The sequence below is a fragment of the Aquarana catesbeiana genome, linkage group LG02 (genome assembly GCF_042186555.1).
Source record: "Aquarana catesbeiana isolate 2022-GZ linkage group LG02, ASM4218655v1, whole genome shotgun sequence".
Classification (NCBI taxonomy): Eukaryota; Metazoa; Chordata; class Amphibia; order Anura; family Ranidae; genus Aquarana; species Aquarana catesbeiana.
In genome coordinates, this window is record NC_133325.1 from 553,377,604 (window position 1) to 553,404,197 (window position 26,594).

The window sequence follows — 26,594 nt, forward strand, 5'->3', positions numbered from 1 at the left end:
CCAGCAGGACAGCTCCCCTTGCCACCCCTATCGGAAGAACCCTTGGGAGGGATTCCTCCATCAACACTGACTTGATTGGGGAAATCAAGTGATTTTCTTTCCTGCAGCCTGTGGTTGCAGGAAAGAAAATCACATAATCTATGGCTGGCTTAAGAGTGTGCTTTTAGCACAGTGATCTTGAGCTGTCGCTGACCCCTCCCAGTCCCTAATTATGATTGGGAGTCTGTGGGATGGGTTCGGCTAATGGACTGTGTAATGTAAGGCTGGCCATACATGTACAATTTTCCTTTAGATTTACCTTAAACTGTGTAGTGCAAGGACCTGCCTAATTGGATACAATTGAAAGTTGTTTAGTTTTGACCTCATATGTTTTTTGATAAATGAAAAATTGTACAAGAACATTGAACATGTATGGCAAGCCTAAGTTAGAGAAATCACTAATCCATGCACTTGCTTATTAGGGTTTATTTCTGAACCATAACACCAATATTTCACTGAACAGGAGAGCGTTCAAGTCAGATACTGTAGTATCCACCATCTTGTTTCCGAGAGTAGCCTGGATTCGTTGCAGCTGAGTGATGACTTGCTAAGAGTTAAAAAAAAAAAGAAAAAAGTGTTTAACACATTATAAATGACCATGTTTCAGACAATAAAATTGTATGCGTTAGCTTTCTTCTGAACACCTTACAAAAATAAAATAAAAAACCTAAACCAGCCCTTAAAGCTAAACTTTGGGTAGTGAAGTTTAACCCAGTTATTACCTTGTAAAAGTAGCATGATCACTATACTGCAGGTCCACCCACTGCAGGATGAGACCTACTGTACAGGGGCTGGAAACAAGACCAGTCACCCTGCCCAAGGAAAGAGCAGCACTGACTGGTCTTTATTACAGGAAGCTTCTACACAAAGAAAATGTTCAAGGGAATTACAAAGGACACCAAGTTTTAGGCTGGGTTCACACTGCTGCGATGGCAGACATCGTATGTGATTCGCAGCGCACTGCTGTTCACATCACATGCGATGTCTGTGCTGTGCGATATCATCCATACGGCTAGTATGGCTGATATTGCACCGCATTCAGTCCAAACACGCACAGGACCCTTTTTTTTGTTTGGACCAGAATCGGATCACATGGGTGTTCACACCTATGCAATCTGATTCATGTCCGAACTGTCAGTTCACAGTGCGATATGCGAGCTGAACTGGGGGTGTCATTAACATTCTATGACACTCCCCAGCAGTTCGCATATGGCAGTGTGAACTGCCGTGCGAGTTGGTGCGATGCGGGAACCTGCAGTAGATTTGCAGCGTTCCCGCACCGCAGCAGTGTGAATCTAGCCTCAAGTAAGAAATATGCACTTGTGTTTAATTTATACAATACCTACTTATTCCAGAGCTTGGCTTTAAAAATTAACAACATGCTATTTTATTTTTTTGCATGCCTATGTAGGAGCACAGGATGTAAACCATGGAATTTATTTTAGAAATGCAGCCTGCTTCTTCCACGATTATGGAAAACCTCCCTTCTGAGAGACGATAATCATGAATCTCTGCAGATTCATAAGTTTGCATACTGGACTAATGTGTGACTGTTTCCAGGAAAGCACCTCTGATCATGCAGATGAATGTAATAACCTGCATTCTTATGGATAATCTGATACACTGTGCCTTAATTATATGCAGTATGTATTACATTGTGTTTACTACTCAAGTCAGTTTTGATCATGGGAATGTCAATGCACACACATCAATTTATTCAAGCAGTTATCCACCTAGCTGATCATGTGGCGGCAGCACATCACACAAATACACTTTGCATTACAAGTGCACTTGGAAATGCAGTCGCTGTGAATCTGAGGGGTAGATCTGAAATGAGGGGAAGCTCTGCTGATTTTATCATCCAATCATGTGCAAGTTAAAATGCTGTTTTTTATTTTCCTTGCATGTCCCCCTTGGATCTACAGCGACTGCACTTCCAAGTGCAATTTCAAGTGCACTTTGCACTTGTAGTGCAAAGTGGATTTGCCTTTCGTAAATAACCCCCACTGCATACAATCATGCAGATACAGAGCTGTAGGCTACATTCACATGGGCAATTAGTGCACACTGCAAATTCCTGCAACTGGAATGACAGCTGTGTGCAAAGAGCTGTGTCCGTTCAGCCCATAAAGTGCAATCACAGGCTGATGGCATCAGCACCTATCCGTGACTATTTACAGAGGCAGTGATTGAGGCTCAACACAGAGGGGTTCATTTATTAAAGGCAAATCCACTTTGCACTACAAGTGCACTTGGAAGTGCAGTCCCTTTAGATCTGAGGGAAAGATCTGAAATGAGAGGAAGCTCTGCTGATTTCATCATCCAATCATGTACAAGCAAAAATGCTGTTTATTTTCCTTGCATGTCCCCCCTCAGATCTACAGTGACTGCACTTCCAAGTGCACTTTTAGTGCAAAGTGGATTTGCCTTAAAATAAACTCCATAGTGCATCAAGCCACGATCACTTCTCTCTAACCACAGGTAATTGCTGGCTGTGTAAATATTCATGGATAGATGCACCACCAGCCTGTCATTGCACTGTATGGGCTGAGCTCTTCGTACACACTAATTTCCAGCCCATGTGAGCGTAGCTTTAATGGTCATATCAAATGTTGAATGGGGAACAAATATGATCTCTGCAATGTTGACTGTGTATAATTGCTGGTGTCAGATGGGCTGGTTTGAGGATTTCTACAATTTTCACACGCAGAAGTCTTTATTTTTTTTTTACTCAGGATGGTGTAAAAGCAAAATACAGCCAGTGAGTGGCAGTTCAGTTACAACCCTTACAAGTGTAGGTCTTTAGACCTTTATTCACACAGGCTTTTCAGCAGTACGTACAGGAAATGACTGTTGGAGAAAAAAAAAAGTATGGAGATGTTAAACATAGATCTCAATGGGAGTGATGTCACCATAAAAAAAAAAAGCAGTGAACAAGCTCATCAGACTATCCACGCTATTTAATTTCTTTGATTTTTTTTTTCTTTTTAGATACTGCTACCAGAGCAAGTGCAGTGTCACCATGGTGACATTGTACTCCTGTGGCAGTAACCATATACAATGGCTGACTGCTCCGATATTGCTGTATGTCAGTGCCGCCAGCCATTATCTCGGATAACTGTCACAGCAGTACAATGTCACCAGACCAGTGCTGCCAGTCACACTGTCCCTAATCACCACCTGTCAGGGCTGGGTTCAGCCCTTCCTTCTCAAAGCTGGCTGCTCAGCTGTCAGCTAATTGCCAGCTCCTTTTGCTCCACAGTGACTGTTGATGATATCCTGCTCGTCAGTTCTGCCTACTTAACCGGTCCAACCCAGATAATCTCTGCCTTCGCCTTGGTCACATCTCTAGAGGCGCTCTCCTGTGTTCCTGTTAAAGACTTGCTTGGCTGACATTCCTTCTGGCTCCAGAACCTGCTTGCTGTTCTACTACGCTCATCTCTGGCTCCCTGATGTTTTGGCTTGTCTGACTATTTGTTCCAGTCCCTGAACTCTGGCTATATTTTGACTACGTTTACTCTGTTTACCTTTCTATTATTATTATTATTATTAAACAACTGTGATTTAACTGTAATTCTGTCTCAGTCTGATTCATGGTTTCTGACACCACCACTCTATTTACAGTGTCCTTAATAACTTCTGCACTAGTCACAGTGTCACCACACCAGTTCCCAGTGTCCATGATCACTGCCACACCAGTTATACGCCCCTTTCACATGGGGCGGATCCGCTCAGCGGTGGATCGCTCTGTTGATCCCCGCTGAGCAGGCGGATGACAGGTCTGTCACTGCTCACTGTGCAGGGATGGACCTGTCAGAGACCCGCTGTGCTCTATGTTAAGATCTGATGAAAATGGACAGCATGTCCGTTTTCATCCGATCTGCTGGATGGATGGCAAATGTATTGCCATCCGTGTGTTTTGAGTAAATCTTGTTGAATTGGATGACACATTGTCACTGCTCACTGTGCAGGGACGGACCTGTCAGAGCCCCGTTGTGCTCTATGGGAAGATCTGATGAAAATGGACAGCATGTCCGTTTTCATCCGATCTGCTGGATGGATGGTAAACGTATTGCCATACGTGTGTTTTGAGTGGATCTTGTTGGATTGGATGACACATCTCCGCTGATGTACGCCTGTCCATACAAGTCAATGGATGGCCCGCTCAGATTCGCTTCAAAAACGGACAGGCAGATCTTTGCATGCCGATCGTGTGAAAGAGGCCATAGTGTCATCATAAGGCCATGTTCATATGTGCGATGCTCTCTGAAGAGTGATCTGTGTTTGGATCACTCTACAGAGAACATTTGGCAGGTGGCGAGGAGGCGTGTTGCCTCGTCAACGCCTGCTTTAACCCCTTGGACCCCAAACAAGCACACAGGGTATATAATTTCTGCTACAGCCTCAAAGCATTGCAGCATGTGTAAAACCACTTCTCAACTGCCCCCACCCCAAACCTTGTGTGTAAATGAGCCCTAATATTGCAGCCAGTCACAGTACTGGGGGAGGTTTGGTTGTCGGGGTCTGCGGGCGGGGGGCTTATCAGAATCTGGATGCCCTCTTTAACAAGGGGGCCCCCAGATCCTGGCCCCCCCACCCCTACATTGTACCCCTACCCATTCACCTAAAAAAAAAAGTCTCAAACATAAAACACATAATAGATTACTTTAAAAATATTTGTAAAGGCAGCTCCGTCATCTCTTCCGATCTCTTTTCCCCTCTTTGGCTCTTCTGCCTCCTCCGCTGACATCTTCTGCCTCTGCCAGCTCTTCTCCCCTCTCCGGGTCTTCACTGCTGATGTCTTCTAACACACTCCAGTTCTTCTCCCTCTGTCCGCTGTCTTCTGCCTTTGCTGGGTCTTCTCTGCTATCTTCTCGCTCTTTTGCTGGGTCTTGTCCGCTGTCTTCTCCCTCTGTTCTTCTTCCAATGTTGACTCGATGCTCTCTCCTGCTCTAATGCTTGGTGCGTGGTGTGCCACTACTTATATTGGCATGGGGTGGGGTCTCATGCCAATGAAGTAGGATCAAAGTCGGACCAAATTAGTACAGAGAGCATTTTCATAGTCGGACTAACTTGTGTTGGACCAGTTAGGACGGCTCCCAAAGGGAAACATCTATTTTCATACGTCATGTGACATGAGCTCCCAATGTCGGAGAGTTTGTCGTACCAGTGTGAACCCGGGCCTAAGGCTTGTAGACTAAGCTGCGATGACGTCACTCCTGTGGCACGGAGCTCTGAAGGGATGGCATGAGTTTTTCCATCCCTTCAGAGTGCATGCGCCGGGGATGTCACCAGCTGCGGAAACAGAGAATATCTCCCAAACGGTGCAAATTTAGAAAATATTCCTTGTACCTACCTAGCTTTATTATACGCTTACTTGCAGGTACCAGCAGTGTTTAAAATTAAATCCAACATTTTCAGATGGGGACATGGAATATACAATGGATATAAAAAGTCTACACACCCCTGATAAAATGTCCAGTTTCTGTGATGTAAAAAAATGAGACGAAGATAAATCATTTTTAGAACTTTTTTCATGTGACCTATAAACTGTACAACTCAATTGAAAAACAAACTGAAATCTTTGGGGGGGGGGGGGGGGAGCGGGGCAAAAATAAAACAATGTGGTTCAGCTGTTCTAGTAGGTCTTTCCTAACATTTTCTTAGTTGCATCCTACAGCAAAAGCCAAGGTCCACAGAGAGCTTCCAGATTCCAACAATCTCATTGTTAAAAGGTATCAGTCAGGTGAAGGGTACAAAAGAATTTCCAGGGCATTAGATATAGCATAGAACACAGTGAAGACAGTCATCATCAAGTAGAGAAAATATGGCACAACAGTGACATTACCAAGAACTGGACGTCCCTCCAAAATTGATGAAAAGACAAGAAGAAAGCTGGTCAGCGAGACTGCCAAGAGGCCTACAGCAACATTAGCCTCCCTGGCGGTATGATTATTTCAGATTTTAGGTGCTGAAAGCGGTACAATTATTTTGCATGGAAATTTGGTATTTTATATTGTAGGTCTGTAATTCTTAACAATAACACACTTAAATCTGTCCAAACCAGAGTCTAGTAGATATCCCGGGTATGATAAAGTTTGAAACACAAAAACATAAATTATAATATAATAAATAAAAATAAATAATTAAAAAAATAAAAATAAAATAATAATAAAATAAATTTCCCCACGATTCACTATCGCTCAATTTTGCAAGTGTTCTAATTTACTATCGCTGTTTTCTAGCTGGTCTAAAACCATTTTTGACGTAAAGGGACACTTTTTGGTTGCTATGGACAATCTCCAGTTTCCAGCCAGAAAGAACAGTATATATAACATAGAACTGCATGCAGGGCATTGGACAAAGCACTGGGGACAAAAGGGATGTGAAATAATTTCATACCGTACTGTAATCTGTAAGATTACAGTACTGTATGTGTTATGCTTTTTACAGTTTTTTGAATTTGCCGCCAGGCTCCGCCCCCGTGCGTCGCGCCGCTCGCAGGGAACGGAGCCTGGCACAGAGAGGCTTCGGAGGAGGACGGAGCCCTCGGACACTGCGGGGGACATTGCAGGATCCCGGGGACAAGGTAAGTAACGCCGCCCCAGGATCCTGCAATGCGATCCCGAGTGTGGCTCGGGGTTACCGCTAATGGGACTAAATTTTAACCCTGAGCCACACTCGGGAAAACCGCCAGGGGGGTTAACCACTTGCCGACCATCCGCCGCAGTTATACTGCAGCAAGGGGGCTCGGCTGCGCAAATCCCCATACTATTTGTGGGAAAAAAAGGACATCAATTTTATTTGGATACAATGTCGCACGACCGCGCAATTGTCTGCTAAAGTAACGAAGTGCCGTATCGCAAAAAATGGCCTGGTCATTAAGGGGGTAAAACCTTCTGGGCCTAAAGTGGTTAAATGAACTGCAGGAATGTCTGGCAAGTACTGGCTGTATGGTACATGTGACAACAATCTCCCATATTCTTCATTTGCCTGGGCTATGGGGTAGAGTGGCAAGACGGAAGTCTTTTTTTTTTTTTTTAAAACATCCAAATCCGGCTAATTTTTGCAAAAATACATCTGAAGTAAATGTGTTATGGTCTGATGAAACCAAGGTTGAACTTTTTGGCCATAATTCCAAAAGATATGTTTGGCACAAAAACAACACTGCACAGCACCAAAAGAACACCATACACACAGTGAAGCATGGTGGTGGCAGCATCATGCTATGGGGTGTTTTTTCTTCAGCTGGAACAGGGGCTTTAGTCAAGGCAGAGGAAATTATGAACAGTTCAAATACCAGTCAATATTGGCACAAAACCTTCAGCCTTCTGCTAGAAAGCTGAAGATGAAAAGGAACTTCATCTTTCAGCATGAAAACGACCCAAAGTATACATCCAAATCAAGAAGGAGATTAAAGTTTTGGAATGACCCAGCCAGAGCTCAGACCTAAATCTGATTGAAAATCTGTGGGGTGATCTGGGGAGGGATGTGCACAGGAGGTGCCCTCGCAATCTGACAGATTTGGAGTGTTTTTGCAAGGAAGAGTGGGCAAATATTTGATGTGCCATGCTGATAGACTCATACCCAAAAAAAGTGCTGTAATAAAATCAAAAGGTGCTTCAACAAAGTATTAGTTTAAGGGTGTGCATATTTATGCAACCATATTCTTTTAGTTTTTTATTTTTACTTCCCTTCACCTAAAAGATTTCAGTTTGTTGTTCAACTGAGTTGTACAGTTTATAGGTCACATTAAAGGTGGAAAAAGTTCTGCAATTATTTATCTTTGTCTAATTTCTTTTTACATCACAGAAACCTGACATTTTAACAGGGGTGTGTAGACTTTTTATATCCACTGTATGTGCCTTGTGATAGAAGCTTGTGTTACTTACTGATAGCTCCATCAATGCTGTGCACACTTATCTTCTGTGGACTCGCTGAATGTCTAAACCCCGCTTTTTCCTCCTGAGAAGTAGATAATTCTTTGACCCTGTTCTTCAATATCCTTCTGCAAGACATTAACCAAATACCCTCTTTTCAAAGGTACATATACATGTATGTTCACATTATGGACATCATACTCGAGCTCCCAGCATAAACGCAGGTATGCATATATGCGGCCCCACAGATAAGGACCAAATTCTGTGAGGCTGCATATACAGTGGGGACAGAAAGTATTCAGACCCCCTTACATTTTTCACTATTTGTTATATTGCAGCCATTTGCTGAAATCATTTAAGTTCATTTTTTTCCTGATTAATGTACACACAGCACCCCATATTGACAGAAAAACACAGAATTGTTGACATTTTTGCAGATTTATTAAAAAAGAAAAACTGAAATATCACATGGTCCTAAGTATTCACACCCTTTGCTGTGACACTCATATATTTAACTCAGGTGCTGTCCATTTCTTCTGATCATCCTTGAGATGGTTCTACACCTTCATTTGAGTCCAGCTGTGTTTGATTATACTGAATGGACTTGATTAGGAAAGTAACACACCTGTCTATATAAGACCTTACAGCTCACAGTATGTCAGAGCAAATGAGAATCATGAGGTCAAAGGAACTACCTGAAGAGCTCAGAGACAGAATTGTGGCAAGGCACAGATCTGGCCAAGGTTACAAAAAAATGTCTGCTGCACTTAAGGTTCCTAAGAGCACAGTGGCCTCCATAATGCTTAAACAGAAGACATTTGGGACGACCAGAACCTTTCCTAGAGCTGGCCGTCTGGGCAAACTGAGCTATCGGGGGAGAGGAGCCTTGGTGAGAGAGGTAAAGAAGAACCCAAAGATCACTGTGGCTGAGCTCCAGAGATGCAGTCGGGAGATGGGAGAAAGTTGTAGAAAGTCAACCATCACTGCAGCCCTCCACCAGTTGGGGCTTTATGGCAGAGTGGCCCAACAGAAGCCTCTCCTCAGTGTAAGACACATGAATGTGCGTCGGCAACATAGTCCTCCATGGCTTAATCCTCAGAGACCGACAAAAGGTAAACCCGGCCACGAGGAGGCATGGCACTAGATTGAAGGTCAATTGTGCAATCATATGACTAGTGTGGAGGCAAACTACCGGCTTGACCTTTCTCAAAGACATTGCCAAGTGAGTGAAGAGGTACACAAGAACCTGGCCACTTTCCGAAAAATGTATTGTGGCGACCAGGAAAGAACCTCAGCCCAAAGCCAGTCAAAAGAGGGATTGTGCCTCTGTAACCAAGAGTAACCAATAACCACCCGGTAATGGTGATAACTTGAAATCGGATTATCTCATGGTGAAGAGCCCCTACGGCCATGGTCAACGGAGCAGTCTCATGAGTCACATGGGCAGGCTGTAGAGGTCTCCCATCAATAGCCTCAATGGCAAGTGGAGTGGCACGAAGCTGCAGTGGAATCAAGTGCTTAGACACAAAGGCACTATCTATGAACAGGCCTGCAGCCCCGGAGTTGAATAGAGCCTGTGTCTCAATGGATGACTTAGACCTAGAAAGGGTAACTGGAACAAAAGGCTTATCCTTCAGGATAACTGGGGACATAACAATGCCACCTAAGATCTGTCCCCTACAGGACCTCAGGTGTAAGCGTTTCCTGGACGGGTAGGACAGTACATCAACAAGTGACCTGCCTGGCTACAATAAAGGCACGATCTCTCCCTCTTCTTAGGCTGGATTCACACCTATGCATTTTTTGTGCTTTTTGCATTTTGCAGATTTGCACTACAGTCCATTTAACATGGTTTCCTATGGAACACGTTCTGTAGTGCAAATCTGCAAAATGCAAAAAGCACTAAAAATGCATAGGTGTGAATCCAGCCTTAAAGGCCCTCTCCTCCGCAGAGAGACCTGTGAAGACCAACTGCATGGGTTCTGCTTCACTGGTAGACTTGGTACCAGGAGGCATGGGAAGTGAGGGAGCTAAAGGTGGGACTGCAAAGCTCCGAGCCAAACATACAGGAGGCTTCCGCAAGTGCTCCTTAAAGGAAGGTCTCTCTCTGAGCCTGAAGTCAATCGGAATAGCAAACGTGATCAATTTCTCCAGATCTGTAGGTATGTCTCTGGCTGCTATCTCATCTTTGATGTTATCTGAGAGACCATAAGAAAAAGCAGCCACAAGGGGCCTCATATTTTCAAGCAACCTCTGCTGCCAGAGTATGGAATTCAATGGCGTAATCAGCAACAGTTCTCGTACTCTGATGGACATCAGGCACTTGGCAGCAGAAGTGGAGCAAGCGGGAACGTCAAATACCCTTTTAAAGGAAGCCACAAACTCTGAGTAACTCAGGACAATGGGTTTTTGTGTCTCCCATAGAGGGTTTGCCCAAGCCAAGATTCTATCAGAAAGCAAAGAAATGATTAAGCCTACTTTGCTTCTGTCCGTGGGGGAATGCCTGGGGCAGCATCTCAAAGTATATCCCAACCTGTTTGAGAAACCCTCTGCATTGAGCTGGATCGCCCTCAAATCGCTGGGGAAATGGATCGGAAACATACATACCTCTTACAGAGGTAATATTGGAAGCGGGTGCCTGCAAAGAGACTGGAGCAGCAGCAGGGATGGCCTGCCCCACCTGTTGTACCGGAACACCCACAGTGGAAGGATCCAGGTAAACAATGCGAATCAGGAGCATCTGTAATGCTATGGCAATCTGATCCATGCGGTGATCCTGCTCCTGTGGAAAAAAGACCACCACTAGGTGGATTGCCTGCACCTTCAGAATTCATGGCCTTCGCCTACTGCCAGGAACCATGAACCAGATGGAGATAGAAAATGCAGTAAAAATCACACCTTTTAATATAGTGGTAAAAATGGTACAAATAGTAAACGTAGTCAAAACATAGCCAGGGTTCAGTAATCAAAGTGGGTAGTCAGTGAAAGCCAGTAAATCAGGAAGCCAGAGATCAGCATAGTCGGAGACAGCAAACAGGATCAGGAACCAGAAGGGACATCAGCCAGGCAAATCTTTAACAGGAACACTGCAGAAAATTTTCAGATATGTTGACCAAAGCGAAGGCATGGTAAAAATGAACCAGGAGCAGGACATTATCACCAGGTGAGGCACTGTGGAACGATGAGTGCTGGCAATTAACCGACAGCTGAGCCGTGAGAAGGGAGGGCTGAGCCCAGCCCTGACACCTTGTTTATATATGGCACTTTAAAAATTGATATATTGTAGCACTGCACTTTTTTACTACGAATTTACATTTAATGTCAGTCACCTTTGTGCTAGCAGCATTACCTCTGAAGCGCTCACTGTGTTTGTATTTGTTTGAACAGGAAGTACAATACACTGCTTTCATCCATAATTTATCCGGATCTGACCACAACACTATTTAATGCTATGGGCCCATTACACAGCTCCATTTTAATCTGCAGCATTTAGCTGTGTAAACCAAATCAAGAAAGTTTTGCTTTTTGGGTCCCGGCCATTGTTTAGGGCTGTACTCATGTAAACCTTTGTGCTACCGTTGACACGTGCACAACATAAATGGACCCTATGTGTTACTACATAATGAATTCAGGGCTGAGATGAAAACATGACAGTACTGCTGAATTACCTTAGCCTTCAGTCATTCTGCATCTGCGCTGTTGCTGCTGAATATACACTATTGAGGTTAAGGGCTCATTCACACCACAATGCATCCAATAATGCATGCGCATTGCATTGGAGTGCGTTGTGTTTTTTGTAATGTGTTGTAGTGCGTTGGCACACATTTTCCATGTGTTGCATTTGTTTGTTTGTTTTTTTGCCTTGATTTGCCTTGCAGCGTGTTGCATTTATGTGTACATTTGAACCTGTTGCGCTGAAAAAAAGTACTACTTTTTTCGGCGCTGGCAAAATGCAATGCAAGGTGCTGGCATGAACTGCATTCATGGGGAACCATTATTTTTTGGTTGCCATGCATTGGGGATGCAATCACAAATGCATGGTGTGAATGAACCCTTTAGTTCCTCTCTCCCCATCTCCCTCTGAGGCTGGGTTCTCACCTATGCGAATTGGAAGCGGGTTTCTCCGCATCCAATACGCATTACAGGAGATTCATATCTCCAGGAACGCTGTGCGTCTTTGGCTCAGTTTCAGGACCGAATTCAGGCAAAATTTCATCCCTGATTCGTCCCTGAAATGGAGAACAGGTATGCACCAGACCCCTGCTACGAGCCGCTTCCGTGGGAGGTGTGAACCCAACCTAAACTATTCATTCATGCAGCAGCAATGCAGGTGCAGAATAATCTCAGCCTGACAAGGCCCAGGTTATTCTATCTTGCTGCCGCACATGAATGCCTCATTCAGGGGGCCAGGTAAAGATCACTAGTGGGTAATCAGCAGCACATATGCAAGAGCAGAATGTATGCAGGTCAACTCAGATGGATGTAAGCAGGTGTATGTCTGTATAAGTTCAGATACAGTAAGAATGCAGTACAGACAACAGCTGTGAGCTCTAGTACAGCTTTAGCTTTGCTCTTTGCACTGCAAATAGAGTGTAATGTCACTGTGTAGTGACAGGTGGCAGTAGCACCCTACTTCAGTGAAGCAGTAAAAAAAAGTAAGGGATTGTGTATATTGATATTTGTTTTTGTTGTTTGGAATGCAGTGTTTAACATTATTTCAATGTTATAGAGCAGAATTCATTTGCATTCATTGCAAAGGTGATCAGCTATGGCAGTCTCCATATTTCTCTCAGCTCAGATTTGCCTAAGGGCCCTTTCACACTGTGGCGGGGGCGGCGTCAGCGGTAAAGCGCCGCTATTGTTTTACCCCCCCGCTAGTGGCCGAAAAAGGGTTAAAAACCACCGCAAAGCGCCTCTGCAGAGGCGCTTTGCCGGCGGTATAGCCGCGCTGTCCCATTGATTTCAATGGGCAGGAGCGGTGAAGGAGCGGTATACACTCCGCTCCTTCACCGCTCCAAAGATGCTGCTAGCAGGACTTTTTTTCCCGTCCTGCTAGCGCACCGCTCCAGTGTGAAAGCCCTCGGGGCTTTCACATTGGAATCAAAGCAGCGCAACTTTTGGGTCGGTTTGCAGGCCCTATTATTAGCGCGATAGCGCCTTCAAAACGCCCCAGTGTGAAAGGGCCCTTAAAGTGGATCTAAACCAAAAAAAAAACAGCTTAGGCCTCATTCACACGAGGTGGATCCGCTACCACGGAGTCCGCCAGCTCAGCGGGAGATCTCTCCGTTGATCTCCGCTGGGCCGGCAGATGACAGGTCCCTCTCTGCTCACTGAGCGGGGAGGGGCTTGTCGAGCGCCGCTGGTTGCTATGGAGAGATCGGACGAAAATGGACAGCATGTCGTTTTCATCAGATCTCACCCGATCCGATCCGCCAGCGACGGATATGAATGTAGGGCCATCCGTCTGATTTTAACGGATCGGACCGAGTCAGATGTCAGCGGACATGTCACCGCTGACATCCGTCGCTCCATAGGCTAACATGGAGTGCCCGTTCAGGTCGCCAACAAAACTGACAGGCGAACCTGAACGGTCCGTCGTGTGAAAGGGGCCTTACAGTCTTTAGGTGAGGTAACGGTATTTGTTTTCTTTTATCAGGCTTTTTTTCTTTAATTATTTTCACCTGGTAATTCTGCAAATACCACATGTTCTGTTCCTGGGTGGCTATGCTCACTCTCCCACTATATCTATGAAGGGAGCCCCGGGGCTGGACTTTAAACACGTCTTCCTTTGTTTATCTTCATTACATAGGGGATGGGGGAATAAGTCATTTACAGATTGTTTTTTTTGCTTTCAGGTCAGCTCACATGAAGTGACAAGCACACTTGGCATTTCCAGAAAAAACAACAAGTATTTTCTGTATTTGTTAAAAAATGTTTTTAACCTGAAAAATGAAAGCTAACACAGCCACCATGTCTAATTACCGGTAAGCTGCAACATATTACAATTTTTGCTCTTAGGTTCAATAATCCTTTAACTGCTATCAGAGCATGATGAATTGGTCCTCTGCATCAAACCAAGAATTCAGAGTTGAAACCTTTGCACAAGTATTAATTATTGGCAGTTTCTGTGGACAGATCTTCTTAGTTATCATTTTTGACTCACCCATGGTTGTCTGTGAATGTCTCCACCTGGAATAGCGTTTCATTGCGGTTCTTCAAGAGGCCTTCATGATGGTTGTACATGGACTTTAAATTGAAGTCTAAACTGTCAGCTGGAGACTATAAAACAAGAGTAAGACACATTACTGAAAATATTTTTATGTATGTGGCTTGTTACAGAAATTATTTCATAGTTTTCCTCAGTGGGAAGGTTGGAATAGCTCATGTCTTTGTGTTTTTATAATACATTGAATGTGGGCCTAACATCAAGTTTTAAAGTGAATCTATGGTCAAAATATAAAATCATATATCCATTTCCACATTGTATTTCAATTATTTCTAGCCTACTACAATTAACCACTTCAATACAGGACACTTATACACCTTCCTGGCCATACCAGTTTTCAGCGCTATGACATTTTGAATGACAATTGCTACGCAGCACTCAAGCGATATTTTTATCATTTTCCCACCACAAATAGAGCTTTCTTTTGGTGGTATTTGATCACCACTAGGGTGTTTATTTTTTGCACTGCAAATAAAAAAAAGTTTTTCTTCGTTTCTGTTACAAAACTTTGTAAATAAGTACATTTTCTCCTTCACTGATGGGCACTGATGAGGCTGCACTGACGGGCATTGATGAGGCAGTACTGATTGGCACTAATGAGGTGGCACTGATGATGAGGCACTTATATGCAGCAGTGATGGGCACTGATAAGCAGCACTGATGGCACTGATAGGTGGAACTGATATGCAGCACTGATGGGCACTGACGGGTGGCACTGATGGGCACTGACGGGTGGCACTGATGGGCACTGATGGGTGGCACTGATAGATGGCACTTTTCGGCAGCACTGATCAGGGGGCACTGGCAGGCATCACTGATGGGCACAGTGCCATCCCTATTGGGCACTGATTGGCATACCTGGTGGTCATGGGTGGGCATCCCTGGTGCTCCTGGGTGGGCATCCTCAAGGTGGCTGCACTGATAATCAAGCAGCCGATCGGCTTTCCTCTACTCACACCTGTCAAAGTCAATATTCAGCAAAGTAAGCTAAATTCAAGATCACTCCGTTTAACCACTTCTCGCCCGACATATAGCAATATGACCTGCGCAAAGTGGTTCAGCTATCCTGACTGAAAGTCATATGACGTCCAGCAGGATAAGCCCACGGGGGCGCGCAGCGTGGAGATCGGTGGTGTGTCAGTCTGACACATCACATCTCCAATCGAGGTAAAGAGCCTCTGAAGGAGGCACCTGTTTACAGTGTGATCAGCTGTGATTGGACACAGCTGATATCGTGGTAAAGAGCCTCCTTCAGAGGCTCTTTACCTCGATTGGAGATGTGATGTGTCAGACTGACACACCACCGATCTCCACGCTGCGCGCCCCCGTGGGCTTATCCTGCTGGACGTCATATGACTTTCAGTCAGGATAACTGAACCACTTTGCGCAGGTCATATTGCTATATGTCGGGCGAGAAGTGGTTAAACAGAGTGATCTTGAATTTAGCTTACTTTGCGAAAATCCCCACACATTTACTTTCTTGTATTCTGTAACACAAATTCACTATGCCAGGGGTCTCCAAATATCCTAAACAAAGGGCCAGTTTACTATCCTACAGACTTTAGGGGGGCCGGACTAGGGCCAGTGGGAGTAGAAATGTCTTGGCATCCAGTGGAAGTAAACGATGCCCTATCTTTTGGTGTCATTGGGAAGAATAGTGCCCCATTGTTAGTGTCAATGGAAGGAAATCTGTCCCATCGTTGGTGCCAATGGAAGGAATTCTGCCCCATCGTTGGTGTCAATGGAAGGAATTCTGCCCCATCATTGTTGTCAGGGGGAGGAATAATGCCCCATCATTGGTGTCAATGGATGGAATTCTGCCCCATCGTTGGTGTCAATGGAAGGAATTCTGCCCCATCATTGTTGTCAGGGGGAGGAATAATGTCCCATCATTGGTGTCAATGGATGGAATTCTGCCCCATCGTTGGTGTCAATGGAAGGAATTCTGCCCCATCATTGTTGTCAGGGGGAGGAATAATGCCCCATCATTGGTGTCAATGGATGGAATTCTGCCCCATCGTTGGTGTCAGTGGAAGGAATTCTGCTCCATTGTTGGTGTTAGTGGATGAAATAGTGCCCCAAGGGCCATATAACGGCAGGTAAAAGGCCGCATTTGGCCCCCGGGCTGCAGTGGATACTTGGGTACTGCTGCACTATGCCCTGTCAGTAGGCACTGCTATGTCACACTCTTCACAGAGCCTGCCTTCTGAACTACAGTGCTGCTGAGAGGGGGAGTGTCAGGAGGTGGAATAAGTACAAAACATGCAGGTAATACAGGAAGTTGTGGGAAGACATGGTCGAGAAATTGGCCGAATTCACCACATGTGAGGAGATTTTTTTAGGTAAGCTTATATTGAATTGCCAGAAAAATACCTATTGTTTGTATTATTCTTACAATGCTGATGTTATAAAATGTGTATGCTATGATCATAGAACTCTTTAAATTGGGAATATATTTGTAAGTGCAGTATGGTATCCATGAATGTACTGTGAGAAGTGAAGGCCGTTATGGTTGTGTCTACGGGGCTCTTAGATATTATTATTAAAGGCACAATCTTTTTTGGTTTGTTAGTCATTATAGATTGCTTACCTCAGGATCATTGTAATAAGCAGACCGTCTTGCACTTGATAGGGTCGGAGTTGCATTAAGACGGTTCCAGGGATCTTCACGACTTGTTAAATTGAATGTTTTTTGGTAACTCTGAAATGTAAATATAAATATGCTAAAGTAAAGCCTACTTTTAATGTAATGTAAGTAAGGTTGCAATTTGCAAATTGAATGAAAAAAAAAAGGGTGATGATAAAAGGGGGGGGGGGGGGGGCCCTTCCGGGGAAAGGGTCATATTTCTCTGGCCATCTTTTGGCCATCATTAATTACACGCATTTACTGTGCCATGACTTCAGCACCACATTTTTTGGAATCTAGATCTTTTTTTTTTGCTGCAGGCATTGTCCCTATATGCCAACTCATGCTTCAATGGGAGACATTGTACAATGTTAATGAATTTAGCAGGTTCTGTCACAAAAAAACTAAAATACTTTAAAAATACACTGAGATAGGGCCAAGGTACACACAAAAACGGGGGTATTGGAAAACATCACCAGTAAAGTGGTTGTAAACCTCAGACATGAAATATGAACAAAGCATATCCCTCTATAGTGTGTACTTGTCTCAGTTAAGAGCACTAAGTTTTCCTGACACCAAGAGAAAAAGGTGATGGGAGGGACCTCCAGCTGATTGACAGCTTCAGCTCTGTTGCTTTGTTCCTATGTGCTGAGTCCTGCAGAGTGTAACTTCATCTCTCCACCCCCTTTTTTTTTAAACAAAAATTGCTCCAGGACTAAGTAACTGAGGAAAGCTTCAATTCGAAAAGAATATCCAATCACATGCAAGGAAAATAAAAAAAACCTGAAGTTTTGCTTGCACATGATTGGATGATGGAAGTTAACAGAGCTTCTGCTCATTTACTAAGCTCTGGAGCAACTGCTCTTGCAGAGTACAACTGCACTTTGCAAAGTGCACAGTCTATTTGCCTTTAGTAAATAAACCCTTATGTGTCCATGCACCCTGGGAGGATGATTTACTAAAGGCAAATATACTGTGCATTACAAGTGCAGTTGCTCTAGATTTGAGGGGGAAGCTCTAAAATGAGGTGAAGCTCTGCTGATTTCTATCATCCAATCATGCGCAAGCAAAATTGCAGTTTTTAATTTTCCTTTCATGTCTCCCTCAGATCTAGAGCAACTGCACTTGAAGTACACTTGCGGGTCCACTTGCAGTGTACAGACTGTTACCTTTAGTAAATCAACCCCATAGGTGTTTAGAGGAGTTTAGAGGCAGGAAAAGAAAGCCCACAGCCAGAGCCTCAGAGTTTTGGCAGAAAAAACACTTTATGCGCCTAAATGTCTAAATGCGCTTAAGTGCTGGGTGTGTTTAGCACTTGAGCATTAATTTATTTCAGTGGCCAGAATAAATGATTATTTTGGTCAATGAAATGAATTAACGCCCAAGTGTTTAACATGCCTAAGACCCCTTTCACACTGAGCCGCCCCAGGCGTCAGCAGTAAAGCGCCGCTATTTGCTCGCCAATGGGGTGGTTTTAACCCTCCGCTAGTGACTGAAATGGGGTTAAACCCGCCCGCAAACCGCCGCTGCAGTGGAGCTTTGCCAGCGGTTTAGCAGTGCCGCCCCATTGTTTTCAATGGGGAGGAGCGGTGTATTCACCGCACCTCCACCGCTGCAAAGAAGCTGCTGGCAGGACTTTTTGTGACGTCTTGCCAGCGCAGTGCCCCAGTGTGAAAGCCCTCGGGCTTTCACACTGGGTTTGCAGCTGAGGCTTTTTTCAGGCGCTTTACAGGCGCTATTTTTAGCACTGTAGCACCTGAAAAAGCCTCAGTGTGAAAGGGGTCTAAAGGTGCCACACAAGTTTACATGCGTCAGGCATTTTTTCTGCCAGGAGGAAAGGAGCCTAGGAGACGTACTGTGTAATATGCTTGCAAATTAGTACAAGTGATTTTTGTAATGTCTCCCCCACATTGGTTTACAGCAAACACTAGCAGATTTTCATATTATTTCATTCACATTAGTCAATAGCAAAAAACAAAAAAACTTCAGAGCAAATAGCAACAAAAAAATAGCATAATACAGGCTTCTAGTTTGTAGATAGATTTCCTCTGAGCATTCAGCACAAGCTACACAGAGACGTCACTTTCAGCCAGATCTTTGCGAATACTCTTTTTAGATGAGCTAGCAGGTGACAAAAATCATACCTGTGTTTCCTTTCCCTGGAAGGAGGTATCATTTTCATATCTGGGATATGGAAATGGGTCTCTTGTAGGTGGCATGATGTAAAGCAAGTCCCTAGTGCAGAGAGGTGACAGGATCCGTCAGTAGGAGACTTTATGCTGTTGTGGCGTTTGTTTAGACTGGTTACTAGGTGACAGAGACAGAGGGGTAGCAGTTACCAAGCAGGAAGTGTGACAAGGCATGCCATTGGCTCCTGAAAGTTTTTATTAAGTAGACATAAATCTATAACCAAACACAATTCTGTTTGCGCTCTTGTAGTATGGCTTTGTTCTCTTTCTCTGCAGGTGTGGGTGGCTTTACCTATCCTGCAATCTGAGAATTGCTAAAGGTTAAAAAATACAAGTTGCTTTTATGTTTTACTTTTCTGTGTATGTTACTTTAGGTTTGTAAATGGCTAGCTTAGTACAGGCAGCTCTAGAAGCTGATGGAGGAATAGGCTCCCTCCAGGCATACCTTCTCTTTATTTACAGTATATACAACATACCTCCCAACTTTTTGAGATGGGAATGAGGGACACCTATTAGCAAAAGTGTGTAGGCATAGGACACGCCCCCTGCCACGCCCCCTTAAAGGAGAATTATACAAAAAAACAATCATGCCCCGTACACACGGTCGGATTTTCAGACGGAAAATGTGTGATAGGACCTTGTTGTCGGAAATTCCTACCGTGTGTAGGCTCCATCACACATTTTCCATCGGATTTTCCGACACACAAAGTTTGAGAGCAGGATATAAAATTTTCCGACAACAAAATCCGTTGTCGGAAATTCCGATCGTGTGTACACAAATCCGACGGACAAAGTGCCACGCATGCTCAGAATAAATAAAGAGATGAAAGCTATTGGCCACTGCCCCGTTTATAGTCCCGACATACGTGTTTTACGTCACCGCGTTCAGAATGATCGGATTTTCCGACAACTTTGTGTGACCGTGTGTATGCAAGACAAGTTTGAGCCAACATACGTCGGAAAAAATCCTAGGATTTTGTTGTCGGAATGTCCGAACAAAGTCCGACCGTGTGTACGGGGCATTAGTCAAACCTGCAAGTGCTTTTTTTACCACTACTATTCCTTTATACTGCCTTTTGACTTTTACAAATGCAGCAATTTAGAAATCAGATGAAAGGTTTAGCACTGGGAAACACTTTTTGAACGATAAATAGTCCATTTTTTATACAACTATAGAGATCAGAACAAAATGAGGGACAGATGAGGAGGAAAGAGGGACAGAGGGATGTTGTTCCAAATGAGGGACAATCCCTCGAAATCAGGGACTGTTGGGAGCTATGTATACAGTATTCTATATATCCAACATGGGATATGGAAATGGGTCTCTTGTAGGTGAAATGATGTGAAGCAAGTCCTTGGTGCAGAGCGATGGCCGGATAAGTCAGTAGGAGACTTTATGCTGTGAATTTAGTCTGGCCAAATACAGTATGGATTGTTTTTATTTTATTCTTTTTTTTGATCAGCAAGTGGGCTGATCAAAAGAAAAAAAAAAACCAAACGGATTCCCCCATCCACCTCAATTGTGTGTAATCCTCCCTGCTGTGCTATTGTATTCTGACATAGGGGGACTTATCTGCTCTCAGAATACACTGATCAGTACTGCATATACCTCATATACCTGAAGTGTGAGTGCTTGTGCAAACAAAAGCACAAATAAGCACAAATAAAAAAGAATAAACCACAATTTTCTCATATAAATAAATAGAGAAGTGAAAGATTCCTTCCAAAAGTGCTAGTGCAAACCAAAAAAAAAAAAAAAATCACAATTTGTACAATTTATACAATTTATTCATACAAATAAATAAGTGAAAAATTCCTTCCAAGAAGGTAATAATTGATAAATAGATTAAGGTGCTCATGCATAGGTGTGCGCAGGGGGTGTGCCAGGTGTGCCTGGGCACACATTAATCACTATATGCGGTGCCAATTCCCCCTACTGCCTGGGCATTTCCTGTGATGCCCCCGTCGGCAGTGCTGCTGGCTTCCCACCTCTCTTCTCCCCCGGCTGCTGCGGGGGGTGTTTCAGGATGGACAGCAGGGGAAAGGGCTAGTAAGTATGTAATTTACTGGCCCCTTCCTTTTCTAAATGAACACACTCACTGTGTCTATTCATAAATGAAGCATAGTAAACTGTATTTACTATGCTTCAGTTTGTGAATGAATTGGAAGCTGCTCAGCACAGAACACTTCCCATTCATTCACCGTCCCATGCAACTGAGGCCATAGAGAAAGGCATGTGTGTTTGAGCTTTGGGCTGCACACCCTAATGCAATAGGCTGCACACACCTATGTGCTCATCTAACCAGTAATTCATACTAATTAATGAATAGTGTGCAACCTCTTAGCGAATCCTATTGATCTCCTATTAAAAAATAAATCAATATGTGTTCTGTATGAATGAACCCCCTGGAAGACCGCCTACTCCAGTCAGCAATGATCACCAGATATCCAACCAACAAACAGTGCGCCACACTCAGGGCCGTCTTTAATATTGATTGGACCCTGGGCAAAAATTTTCTTGGGCCCCCCCCATGCAATTTCACTCTCCACCTGCTCTGAGACATATAATAAATAGCAGCTAGACTTAAAATCAGTTTACTGTATCAGATCAGGCAGCGATTGTGATTGGTTGCCAGTGGTTACAGCATATCATTACTGCTTACTGACTGGTTGCTAGAAGTTACAGCACACATTACGGCTCACTGATTAGTTGCTAGAAGTTACAGCACATGATTTCTGCTTGTTAATTGGTTGCTAGAGATTACTGTACAGTAATACTGCTCACTGATTGGTTGCTAGAGGTTACAACACATTGTCTCCTCACTGCAGGGGGGCATGATATACATGTGAATGCCACCTTTATTTACATATCAATGCCGCCGGCCGCAGCTATTTACTTATGACTGCCACCGCTATTTACATATAAATGCCGGTTATTTACATGTAAACACAGGGGTCTGCAGGTGAGTCATCTGTACACAACAATAGGGCAGAGCTGGGCAGCATTAGTACCAGCACTTCACACTGAGATATCGGGACACAGCACAGGACTAAAACTTCAAGGTACAAGGGAATTTAAACTGGGGTAGTTGGCAAGTATGAGGCAGCTGCTTTGGGCCCCACAACAATCACAGGGCCCAGGGCAGCTGCCCCTTTTGCCCTGCCTTAAATACAGCCCTGGCCACACTGCATTAAGTTATACTCACCTGCCTAACAAGAACAATGAGAGGACACTGGAACAAGCGAGACTGAGGCTCTATGCACAGTAATGCATTTTTTGATGCATTTTGCAGAAATTCAGGGACATTTTTTAACATGGGTTCCTATGGAAAATGTTCACATCAATGCATTTTTGTGCCTCCGCGTTTTTGTAAAGGTTAGTGACTTTCTTCCCTCAAAATGTAGCGTTTTGCATGTAATAGACTTCAATGGACCCGCATCAAAATTGCAAGTGCCGTGTTTTTACCGTGATTTTGATGCGATTTTGCTGCAATTTGCGTTTTGGGTTTTTTTTTTTTACACTGTATATAGCTGTTGCTAAGGAGGGGGCCAGGAAGCCGTCCGCCGTGTCCTTAACAACCTATGAGTCATCAGCTGTCAGCGGGCTTCCCCGCTGAATGTAAAAAAAAAAAGAAAAGAATTGCTGGCTAAAAAAAAATTGTGAAAACAAAAACAGCGTGCCCTCCCCCTCCAGGTCCATACCAGGCCCTTGCGTCTAGCATGGATTCGGAGGGGACCCTCCCCTGCCCAATTTTTTTTTTTAAATAGCGTGAGGTCCCCCCAAAATCCATACCTGACCCTTTTCCGAGCATGCTGCCCGGCAGGTCAGGAAAGGGAGGGGACGAGTCCCCTACCCCAAAACACCTTGCCCCCATGCGGGTGGGGGGCTTATCGGAATCTGAAAGCCCCCTTTACAAGCCCCCCTGCCCCAAAGCACCCACCCCCCATGTTAAGGGGATGTGGCCTGGTATGGTTCAGGAGGAGGGGTACTTGCTCGTCCCCTCCCTTTCCTAACCTGCCGGCTGCATGCTCGGATAAGGATCTGGTATGGATTTTGGAGGGGACCCCACGCCATTTAAAAAAAAAAAAATTGGCGTGGGGGGGGGTCCCCTCCGAATCCATACTAGAACCAAGGGCCTGGTATGAACCTGGGGGGGGGGCACACTGTTTTTTTTTTTAACAATTTTTTTAAACCGCCAATTCTTTTATTTTACATTAGGCGGGGAAGCCTGCTGACAGCTGATGACTCATCTGTTGTTAAGGACGCGGCGGCTGGCTTCCTGGCCCTCTCCTTAGCAACCAGCAATATACAGTGTAGAAAAACGCAAATCGCTGTAAAAACGCATGTCTAAAAACTCGGCAAGCACCGCAAAAAGCACTGCAGAAACGCTCAAAAGCAGCATGCATAGATGTGAATTGGGCCTAAGCGGGATAGACAGGAAGCCCCCGCTCACTTCCTGCCCATGCACGGCATGGGCTGTTTAAACAGTTGCATTATTTTAACAAGCTAAATACCTGTCATGTGACAGTTAGCCTTCTGGAAATTTCAGTCAGTTGGTCAGGTGATCTGAAGAACCTATAAAGAGAAATAAGAAGTTAGTTGTTGAAGCAGCGGTGACAGAAGAAGACACATCCCTCCTGCCCAATTGTCGCAGTCCTCTACTGTGTGTTTTTTTTGTCCCTTCTGCGGAATGGGACAATATGTTTTTTTTATTAAAGAGGAGTTCCACTGGTTGTTAAAGCGGTTGTATACTCTTTTTTTTTAACTTTTACCTACAGGTAAGCCTATAATAAGGCTTACCTGTAGGTAAAAAAAATATCTCCTAAACCTGTACGGTTTAGGAGATATTCCCGTTGCCATGATCCGCTGACTGCAGTGGTGCATGCGCACAGGGGATTCTCGGCTGAAGGCCCGGCAACTGCTGGACCTTGCCGGGAAAGAAATCTCCCGCGCGCATGCGCGGGAGTGATGACATCGCGGCTCCAGCCACTCACAGCGCTGGAACCGCGATACCCAGAAGACACGCCGCGGCAACATGTCAGCTACCTCGGCGTGGACCAGGTAAGATACCGACGCCTCATTCTTAGGTATTTCATAATGAGCTAGTATGCGGGTAGAAGGGTAGGGTAGGTTCTACCCTTTACTAGCTCATTATGGCTTTTGCTTTACAGGGGTAAAAAAAAAAAAAAAAAATTTCAGCGGGTATACAACAGCTTTAAGTTTATTAAAAGTCAGCAGCTACAAAAAGTATAACTGCTGACTTTTAATAAACAGACACTCACCTGTCCCACTCTCCCCCTCCTGCCGGCATTGTAAGTTTGGGCGCCTGGCTGAACAGCCGGGGGCGCATTGCACATGCGCGAGTTGCGCTGCACTCTGTCAGTGGCAAAGCAATCTTCTGCGACCTGTGACGTGTCCTAGAAGATTGCAGGGAGGGAGGGGTCGCCTAGGTGAAGAGGAGGAGTCGCCTAGACGGCCAGAAGACGGAAGAAGGAAGCGGGACTGGAAGTCCCTCTCAAAACCAGGTACCCACTCCCCCCAAAAAAATGGCATGTCAGGGGGCGAGGAGTACTTAAAGCGGAAGTTCCACTTTTGGGTGGAACTCCGCTTTAATTATTTGAGCTGTAATGGCTGAACTATTTACAGGTATAAAAAAAGTGTTTGGTTACTTTGCATTATTAAAGTAGTAATATTAATATGGATAAGCAATACATATTATTGTTTATATGGTAATACAATACCAATAAACCCCACAGCTTCCATAGTTCTGGTCCTCCTTAAGCTGCTGCTTTATCATTTAATGAAAGCCTACTATCTTTACAACAAGGTGCAGAGACTTCAGAAAGATTGGGGACAAGGCAAATGCTTTGACAGCAATAACTGTGCTCCATGTTATCACATAAAAGAGCCAAGGAAGCTGCCATCTTAGTTTCTTTTTCTGCAGTTGCCACGATGCTGCACATGTGATCAGTTATGACACCATCCATTTGATGGCTTGACAGTTCGATTGAAAGTACAACACACATAGAATAACACTAGGAAATACCATTCTAGTACAAGAAGAATACTGTTAGAATATTATTCCAAATTCATAATTCGGCACTTATAGGTGTTATATTCATGGCAAGCTTGCAAAACATATTTGGTTTTATGATTAATCATAATAAATAGAGTATGTGTGAATGACCTTGATCAATTGATTTGACATGATTCTTCTTCTAAAGCTGAGCATTGCTGGATTTTTCTGGTGTAGCCAATTTGAGTATGACATTTAAAGTTTCTTGGTATAGAATGTCATGAGAAGACAAAAATAGACACATGTCCATGTAGCTAAAGGAATATACATTGTGGATTATATACTGTTAAGTTAAGTTAGTTTGTAGTTTCAGTCATATTAATAAGTACTAGTATATAGTTAATGTAAAGTTGGTAAAATGTGTTCATATTATGTAGATGTTTGGTTATATGACATTACATGATCAGCCCATTACTTCAAGTATGGAGTGTTACATGTGGACTTGTCAATCCAATGCTATATATGACTCTGAGTTAGAATCTTCTCTTGTATAGCATATTGCTGAAGTTAGCAGATATGAATATGTGCCATACAGGTTGGTGTGAGGTTATGACGTTCACACGTTCACATGTAACATATAAAGCCAATGCTTCCATATTGAAGGTCAGACAGACACACACACAAACACTAGGATAGATGACACCGACATGATCACAAGACACTTTGACAAGTTGGCACAGCTGAATGCTGCCAGAAGACTAAGAACGTCATTTCCTGCTTCTTTTTGAACGACACACAAGACAGCATGGAGACAGACAGCAGCCATGAAGCACACATGCTTTCATAAGCTTATTACAGCTTTATAACTTTTTATTCTATTTCATATATTTTTACCTACATTGAACTGAACTATTATATTTTTTACATTGTATTTATGATGCCAATTGTGTGACAATAAACTCACACTTTGTTTTAAGTCAGTTTGACTATCAATTCTATTCATCCGGAAGCGCCTCTGAGATACAAGAATATTAGATATTAATAATATTCTTCAAATACATTAATTTGAACTGGTGATATCGGTCCCATGATTTGGGGGAATGCTATAAGGGAATTTGGATATCGCATGTACTACCTGAATTCGTTTTGGAAAGAGGTGATTGATGTCAGCCTGTCCTGCGATGCTGCCACAGCACACATCCATTCTTTGAAGTCCTTGATGTTGGAGTTGCCGATAGATCCTGTTACATGCTGGTGTTTTTTATTTCTGGTAAAGAGATTGGATTTGGCACTGTGGTGTGGTGTGGTGTGTTTTCATTTCACACTTAAGTTGGTGCAGGGACCTCATCTCTTCTCTTCACCTAATAGACTGTTCAACATTTATTTTCAGCGCTGCATGTGGGCGGCCATTTCATACCATTTGATTTGTCTAATAGCCTATTTATTCATACATGGATACAGTATTTGGATTCAGTCCCATTCACTTGAAAACAACAGGGCGTATAATTAGATTTGCCCCCTCATCCCTTTAAACCTGAACACATATGTGTTACACCAAGTGAGTTTAATTACCACCTTAACCAGCCACAGAACCTGTGTCATTAATGTGTGTTTGGG

General features: G+C 43.9%; 1 protein-coding gene across 1 annotated transcript; it reads right to left on the minus strand.

The window, feature by feature from the left end:
* Positions 1–449: 449 nt before the first annotated feature.
* Positions 450–19,085, minus strand: CFAP276 (cilia and flagella associated protein 276). The gene is made up of 5 exons (XM_073615959.1): positions 18,916–19,085; positions 16,736–16,846; positions 14,083–14,198; positions 7,932–8,047; positions 450–586 (listed from the first exon to the last, which is right to left on the minus strand). The coding sequence occupies exons 1-5, from the start codon at positions 18,988–18,990 to the stop codon at positions 516–518; spliced, it is 489 nt and encodes a 162-aa protein (XP_073472060.1). The 5' UTR covers positions 18,991–19,085; the 3' UTR covers positions 450–515.
* Between the last annotated feature and the right edge of the window lie 7,509 nt (positions 19,086–26,594).

Coding starts and splice junctions, on each gene's coding strand:
- CFAP276 (XM_073615959.1), bottom strand. CDS start 18,990: ATGCCACCTACAAGAGACCCATTTCCATATCCCAGATATGAAAATGAT. Junction 16,847..18,915: donor TCCAGGGAAAGGAAACACAG/GTATGATTTTTG, acceptor TTTACATTTCAG/AGTTACCAAAAAACATTCAA. Junction 14,199..16,735: donor CTTATTACAATGATCCTGAG/GTAAGCAATCTA, acceptor CTTGTTTTATAG/TCTCCAGCTGACAGTTTAGA.